Source organism: Fundulus heteroclitus, chromosome 22, assembly GCF_011125445.2.
Source record: "Fundulus heteroclitus isolate FHET01 chromosome 22, MU-UCD_Fhet_4.1, whole genome shotgun sequence".
Lineage (NCBI taxonomy): Eukaryota > Metazoa > Chordata > Actinopteri > Cyprinodontiformes > Fundulidae > Fundulus > Fundulus heteroclitus.
The window spans coordinates 4,878,166-4,886,243 of NC_046382.1; the positions used below are offsets into that span (position 1 = coordinate 4,878,166).

Below are 8,078 nucleotides of genomic sequence, written 5' to 3' on the forward strand. Positions count from 1 at the left end.
GTCTCTGATGCCCTCAAAACATGCAACATGTCTACATGTTGCATGTTTTGAAAATGTCAACATGTCATTAAAGGCCTTTCTGTCAAACTTAGAGCAGCAGCAGTTTTTAAAACACAACTGAACAGCAACAAAACCCACCTTGATGATTATAAAGTTAATAATAAAGTTAATATTCGCCATGGTAACTGATGTGCTACTACTTTTGTGAAACTGAGTCAAGGCCAAATTCAGCCAGAATATCTGGAAAATCCTGACTTAATCCGTTATCTTAGTTTTGGGAAACCGCCCTCAGGTCTCTTAAAACAAAACAACGTATTCTGTTATTCTGTTTACTACTAAACAGAATAACAGGAGAAACTAGAAAAATTTCTGAAGAAATTTAGCAAGGCGCCTGCCACTTGGTGCGTACCGTACCGTCAGAAATAGCAACAGGAATAACACTGCGAATTTCAGGTTCCTACGGTCTTCACAGCCCTCGCAGCGGCCGTTGAAAGGTGCCATGTTAAGTCAATGGACCTCCTAGGAGCCTCTTGCTAGCAGCGTTGTCATGGAGACTCACTGACAGCTGCAGCCCTCTCTGTCTGTAAAGGCAGACGAACTCTGGCTAAGCAGAAGTTGATAGGACCTTCCTAAAGCTATTTCCGGTTAGCAACATGCTAACGGTTAGCCGCTAGCATGGCTGTGTTCAGTATCACCGGGTGATGTTACTCTGTTAGTTTGGTTGAAATCCTGTACTGAGAAGTGCCTACAAAGGGAGAAAATCCTAAAATTCACCAAATCTGTCAAGCAGAAGTTTGTACATGCTTCCTAGAGCTACTTCCGGTTAGCAACATGCTAACCGTTAGCCGCTAGCATGGTTGTGTTCAGTATCACCGGGTGATTGTATTCTGTCAGTTTGGTCCAAATCCTGTCAAGGGATGTGCCTCAAATAGGGAGAAAATACGTCATTTATAACGTTGCCATGGTAACTCAAAATGGCGGGTGGTACAAAAAATACTTCATGGGATCAGCACACATGTTTTGATATTCACACTGTGGGGATTATAATACAAAACTCCAAGTCTTCCATACCGGGAATCGATCCCACAACCTCTTGCATGCAAAGCCTGCACTCTCCATCTGAGCTATGCTGTAGCGCCATATATGGGCATGCATTACTGGGACCATAAGGGGTTTGGTCTCCCATTGAGAAGCATTGGATGTTTGACACCTCATAGCTTGGAGATGCTGTATGCGACGTAGCCCAAATTTCTTGCGGAGCTTTCTCTCTAAAGTAAGAACAGTTTCTGTGAAACAGAAGTTGGTGAGACCTTCATAGAGCTACTTCCGGTTAGCAACATGCTAACAGTTAGCCGCTAACATGGTTGTGTTCAGTATCACCGGGGGATTTTACTCTGTCAGTTTGGTCCAAATCCTGTACTGGGAAGTGCCTCAAATAGGGGTGCCAATACTTAATGTCACCAAACGTGACCAAAGTTCATGGGTCAGATTGGCCTCCTTTAGCAACTCAGCCTCACCACATCTGGGCATAGAACTCAACATTTGACCAAAATTGTCAATAACGCCATTTCCCACAGGTGGGTGGTGCTGTATTGGCCAATTGGGTTGTGTCTGGTTATCATGCCAGGTCCTGTTGAAAGCAAAGGCCCAATAGGAAAGCATGTGAAATCCCAAATGGGACAGAAAACTGACACATGGCTGAAAGTCACATGAAAATTTTAAAATGTTAAGAGGAAGTGACTGTGCGAATTTCAGATTTCTACATTAATCACAGCCACTGCAGCGGGCGTCGAAAGTTGCCATTCTATCTCAATGGAGCGTCTCCCTCTGGCCCTCAGAGTTCCGTCGTCATGGGAACTCACTGACACACCTGCAGCGGCCGTCTACAGAAGTGCAGACACTTTGGTCACAAAAAGTCCCATTGGATTATAATGGAGAACTTTGCCCCGAACAACGCTTCATATCTCCTGATCCATAAATGGTAGAGACATAATTTTTTCTGCGTTTAGTTCGTAACGGATAGGGGAAGAAGAAAAGCTAGAAAAAGTTTAATAAAGGCGTAAAAAATTATGATCTAAATGGGATTTTTATGGATTTTCAGAAATCCTCTAAAACGGGTCCCGAACAAATCGCTGTGACTCAAAAAGTATAAGAGATATCAAAATAATTCTTTCACTATGAGTATCAGCAGGCTTTTGATGACCATGTAGCTCATTTTCATATTTTTACAAAAATCGGTGTAGACACAGCGACGATGTAAAAAAGTGGTTGATGTGGGAAAATGCAGCTCCAAAGCGTTTTTAGGATTTTGCACATTCGCTACTCCCGAACAAATTGTTCCTGCGGGAAAACCGTAACAGTTATCCACAAAATTCCTTTTTTGTGAGCGCCAGAAGGGTTGGGACATTCATGTGTGAAAGTGTCATGTCTGTACATAAAACGGTTTAGGAGTAGCGACGATGCGAAAACATGTGAGGTTTTGGATTTTTAGACGTAATTTTTCAAAACCGCTACATAGGAAATGAATGGGGGAGGTTTCGGGTTTGTGTCGGTCTGAGGTGATTCGCGAAAAATCTATAAATGCCACACCAATGAGGGTTACATTTCCCGAATCCTGACAAAAATACCTACGTTTTGATGTATAATTTGTCTACGTAGAGTGAAAATTGAGCGAGTAGGCTCAAGTTGTTTGGAGTTTTGTAATTTTAAAAAAAGCTAGAGTGGCCCACTCTAGCGGTTGGAGAATTCCGTCATTGACTTTCATTGTAAACGATGATTTCGCTGATTTTTGGACATGAGCTTTGAGGAGTAACTGTGAAGAGACGATAAAAGATATCCACATACCGTTTTCACTTCTGAGTAGTTCACAGATATATCTACAATCTGGAAGTTAAACGGTGTTCGTAGGTGAAAGCATGACGACACAGTACAGCGTTGAAAATGGTCATTTGGAGGCTTTTTTGAGGCTTTCTTTCTACCCGACTCCATTGATTATTATTGGTTTTTTGGGGGTTCGTTTTTCGCTAATTTTGTTGTCATGGTAACTCGAAACCCCAATAAAAGTAGTAGCACACTATTCCCGACCAAACCGCACGTTCTGATACCTATATTGTGGGGGTGCACGCTACAGTTTGGGCCGCATTAAGCGTCAAACAATTAAGAATATTAATAAGATAGAGACGCGTTTAGAGGTGCATAGTAATAGGTGCCTCCATGCATTTGCATGGGAGGCAGTGCTGTGCGAAGCACAGCACTGCCTCCTCAAATGCTATGGCAGGCGCCTAATTAGAATAAAATGCTATTGGCTATAACATTGGCTAATCAACCCAAAAAGCATAAACAGTAGATTGTTGTGGAGGCTCCAGATATTAAACCCTAAACAGTCTTGGTATTTGGAGCAGTTGGTCTTTCAGTATCCTTGCTGCTCATCTCCTGATTGTGTGATACTTTACAAGAACAGAGTAAGGCCAAAAATGTATCCAGGATGCTTTTCCGAGTTAACAAATACAGAGTTGTGTCTGCAAGGGGACTGAGAAAAAGACAAAATATGAACAGAAGATACGGAATTAATTCGATTTTCTTTGACAGGAGCTCAATAATGATGGGCAGGAAAAGGAGAGTGTAAATTAGCAGCACCACAACCTGAATGGCTACAATTCGTCTTTTTTCTTCTTCTGGGACACTGAGGGCTCCAGACAGAGCTTTAATAGTCCCAACCAAGAAGAAGACGAAGAAGGGAAAGGGCAGAAGGAGAAAACATGGTATGACAATGAAAGTAATTGTATTAACAGTAATACGATCAATAGCCAAATTAAAAGATAGCAGAACTGGAAAGCAAAGAGTCCAGACCACAATGCAGACCATCAGAGATGTCTTGATGTTTCTCCTGAATCTGTACCACAGTGGCTTGGCGATGACCAAATACCTGTAATAACAGATGGAGCTGTTTAGTCCATGGAGACTATCAGGTGCTGAATAACAGGATTATATGAGACAATAAAGAAGCTTAAAGGGAAACACATAGTTACCTTTCCAAGGAGATACAGACCATGAATCCAACACTGGCCGTCAAACCAAAATATGTGAAACCACGGCCGATATCATACCAATCTAAATTAAATGCAATTCTTCCGCAGAACTGAATGAGATCAGAAAAGAGAAGGTTGATGACGTAGACTGGGACACCCTGATCCTTTTTCACCTGCAACAAAGACAACAGAGAAAAAAGTAACTAATGACTCCAGAATATTATTAACATGTAAAATGTTTCCTCTTTCAAACATTTCAGTCATTTCTAGGTAAGAAAAGGTAAACTTACACCTGAAATGAGAGAGAACCATTATTTAAAGAGCAGACACAAAGTCAAACAGCTCATTCATTGTTGCTGATCAGGTTTAAGTTATTTTGTCTCACCTGTAGAAAAACTGCAACTATCACTATTAGAGTCAAAGGAAGTCCAATGCCAATGCTGATCCGGTCCAGCCATGTGTCGATTTGTTCAACTATATCAGAGCCACTGTTATCACTATGGTTTCTATGAGTGGTGTTCATGCTCTGGCTGATGTTGAAGCTGTTATCAAAGCTGTTTTCCTCTGATGTCCAGTTGAAGTTCATCACTTCCATCCTTCAGTGTTGAACCAGAACTTTGAAGACAGTGGTGTCTGTAAACAGAAGTGATGAGGGTTGGAGAGAAACATGTCTGATGGTTCTTTATGTGTAGCATGTAAATCCAGATGTTAAACTAGAAAATCTAAATGAAAGAAAATGTTTTGGTCAAAATGGAAGATTTTCTCCATTATCAAATCTCAGATATTGTTCTTCTCACAGGACGTTTTCCTGAACTCTGTCAAATCTAGAAATAACTTTCCAACCTGAGAAAACCTAACGTGGCCTTTCAGCGTTTTATGGATCTACTGGTTTAACTAACGGCCACGCTTGGCTTCACGTTCTCTTTGGATCTGATTTGGATGAAATAAACATTTTATTGGGACAGTTTTGACAGTTTCATTTCAGTTTGAGACAGGAGTTCATGTGTTCATTATATCTCTTTGGAAGATCTGTAATAAGTATAAATATGTATCAACTGATTATTTTTCTACAAGACATTTGTCTCGTTTCTAGTCAGAAACAAACTCCTTGTTTGTATAGAAATATTAATCTGCCAGGTCTAAAAAATATTTAGAGAATTATTTAATTTGTAAACTGTGTGGAGTTTTGCAACTCAGATTATTACTGCATGTTTGTCATGGAGAAGAAATAAAGCATTCATTATCATCTATACATATTGGTTGTGAATAATAAAGATGTTTTACCACAAATTAAAAATGTTTCAGCAGTTGTTCATCACCCAACTGTCATACTCTTAGGTCTAGGTACAGGTCTGGTTTCCACCCTCTCTCTCCCCAGCAGGGCGTGACGGGCAGGTGCGTCACATCAGAGCTAATTACAGTCCATCATAAGGAGCTGTACAGACCAACTCCTTGTATAGCTCTAGTTACATTGTGAACTTGAATCTAACCAAGCCTTTGTTTTATTCCTCCTAGCACCCTGGATCCTACCAAAGAAACACCTGACCAAGAACTACAAACTCTGGATCCTTACCAGAGACGCTCCCAGCTAACCTGCCGAGAACCTGTGAAGGACCTCGGACCATTCCTCTGCTTAGCCCTTCTGTCTGCGGTCACCAGCCTGTCCACCTTCCAACAAACCAACAGGAGAGAACTAACCGGTCCTGTACCGACAACCTGGACTTCTGGACATCACTCCCCCAGGACCAAACCCAAGCCTCCTCCTCTGTGAGTTCTTCCTCCCTACACTATGTCCACCAGTACAGTCCAAGTTATTCACCAGTCTCTTCATCTGTCCCAGCAGAGCCCAGAAAACCCTCAACCCACTGACACCTCTTCCTGTTCAAACCACAACTTGACAATAAACACTTTAACCCAACTGTCTGCCTCTGTAATTGCTCTCATTCAGAGTCACTCGTCTTAAATTATGATTTATAATCTGATTACAACATCTATAAAAACCAGAACCATCTGCTTTCTGAATTCATCTCCCAAGCATACTTCCCATCACCTCAACAGCAGAACAACAAACAGGCTTTAAATAAACAACATCACTTTTATAAGTAATCACAGAAGTGTATAGTTTACCTTTTTTGTCCAAGTTTGTTCAGGTTCCTGCAGCCAGAGATCCTTTCTGGAGCGCTGACATCTATCTAACTGGTCGGCTGAAATGGAAACGGCTGTTCTGACCTCAAATCAAGCTTTTTCCCTGAAGCACTTAGGAGTGTTGGTTAGAAGAAAGTGATGATGTAAAAGCTTTGAGGTTTATTCTAGCACTTAATGGTTTAGTTTAATGCTTTCTGAAAGAAAAAAACTATCTGCTAATGAGTAAATCTTATGAATAAATTATGTTTGTTTGAGAATAATGGTTTGTTCAATATTATCACCCATTCAGTTTGTTCTTTTCATGATATAATTTTCTAAATCTCATTTGTTGATGTATTACTTTTATTTTTGTTTTCAGCAGAAAAAAACTGCTAATTTGTCCAAAACGTATTTTTTTCCTCATTTTAGTTTTGTTGCACTTTGTAATTTTCTTCTTGAAGGGGGTGAAGAATATCTAACTCTGCTTGTAGATAAAGAGAAGCTTTAACTCTGACAAACGTTTTTTTCTAAGTGGAGTAGAACAATAACAAGATAATGGCTTTGTGTGTAAAACAGATTTATTCTCCTGCTAAAACCACATCCATAAAGTATATCCATGTAGCCATTCAACATAACTTACCTCCATACTTCATTAGATGCTGTCTTGTAATGGTAGATATTATTTTACCTGTTCACAATCATGGCTCACCTGCAGTTGTCATCTCTACAGATCTGTGTGCAGGTCGGTCTGACCTCACGGATGTGGGTCACTTCTGCTCCATGGACTATTTGTCCTGGAATCTAATGGCCGTCTAAAACCACTCAAGAAACGTTGGATCTCAGCAAAAACAAGAAATTAGAATGGAGCAAAAAGATGTAGCAGGATTCTAATAATAATCTTTATTGTCATTGCAACATTCAATCCAATGAAATGTGATCTCTGCATTTAACCCACACCCTTGGTGAGCAGTGGGCATCCACTGTGCGGCGCCCAGGGAGCAATCTGGGGGTAAAGGGTATTGCCCAGGGACCCAGAGTTGCAGCCTGTGGGAGTTGAACCCAAAACCTCCAGGACACATGCACAATGTTCTAATCATTAGGCCACCACAACCCCAATATTTAGGATATCCGGTAATGTCCAAGAATACAGTGGTTTTCATTCCTGGCCCTCAGAACCCACAATTCTTTGTGTTTTAGATGTTTATCTGCTCTTCTTTACATGAATCTTATTCCTGAATTACTTCTTCAAGAATCGATCAAGAATCAAGAAGCTTTTATTGTCACCGTGTGGTACTGTGGTGATTTTTTTTCAGGACATACTCTAGCTTAAGACACACACAACAACCAACAGGCAATAAACAATGGAAACAGGTAATAGCATAGTAAACAACGTGTAGAGTTTTTTAATAGAGATGAAAGCATAGAAGACAGTCTTTGGGGTCTACTAGAACTCACACCAAGTTACGAAAATCAGTCCCACCTAAACATGATTCATTATGTTGCATGAACCAGTCACTCAAAGCTTCTGTGATGATACATCCAAGCTTATGGTAAATCTTGTGCAATGTTCTTTAACCTTCATATACAGAACTGTGTAATGAAACTGTTCAATGAAACATTCCTGATAGTTAAGTGTGGAAAGAAGAAATTTGTCACAGTAGTGATATTGTAACATGTACAGACTTAGTTTCCTGAGCATGGGGTGATAGCCTTTAAAGCTTTTGTGAACAAGCTGTTTCTGAGTCTGGTCGTACTGAATGTAAGTACAAGCAGCACTTCAGCAATCTAAAAGTTAAGTGAAATCCAACATCACCATTCCCAAGGTGGACTAGCACAAGGGTGAGGTTCAACTAAACCACATTTGATAACTCAGCTTTGCAGCCTCACTTTTGTTGTGTTACGTTTAGGGCAGTCAGTTTTAACGCG

General features: G+C 40.5%; 1 protein-coding gene across 1 annotated transcript; it reads right to left on the reverse strand.

Moving 5' to 3' along the window:
• Positions 1-3,299: 3,299 nt before the first annotated feature.
• LOC110367409 (G-protein coupled receptor 4-like) lies at positions 3,300-6,243 on the reverse strand. Its single transcript, XM_021313195.2, has 4 exons — positions 6,156-6,243; positions 4,414-4,661; positions 4,029-4,201; positions 3,300-3,925 (listed from the first exon to the last, which is right to left on the reverse strand). The coding sequence occupies exons 2-4, from the start codon at positions 4,621-4,623 to the stop codon at positions 3,376-3,378; spliced, it is 933 nt and encodes a 310-aa protein (XP_021168870.2). The 5' UTR covers positions 4,624-4,661; positions 6,156-6,243; the 3' UTR covers positions 3,300-3,375.
• Between the last annotated feature and the right edge of the window lie 1,835 nt (positions 6,244-8,078).

What these genes read in the sequence shown, in the direction of transcription:
- LOC110367409 (XM_021313195.2), bottom strand. Translation starts at nt 4,623, where the DNA reads ATGGAAGTGATGAACTTCAACTGGACATCAGAGGAAAACAGCTTTGAT. An exon ending in TAGTTGCAGTTTTTCTACAG is followed by an intron (nt 4,202 to 4,413) that starts GTGAGACAAAAT and finishes TCTTTGTTGCAG; the next exon opens with GTGAAAAAGGATCAGGGTGT. An exon ending in GTCTGTATCTCCTTGGAAAG is followed by an intron (nt 3,926 to 4,028) that starts GTAACTATGTGT and finishes CTGTTATTACAG; the next exon opens with GTATTTGGTCATCGCCAAGC.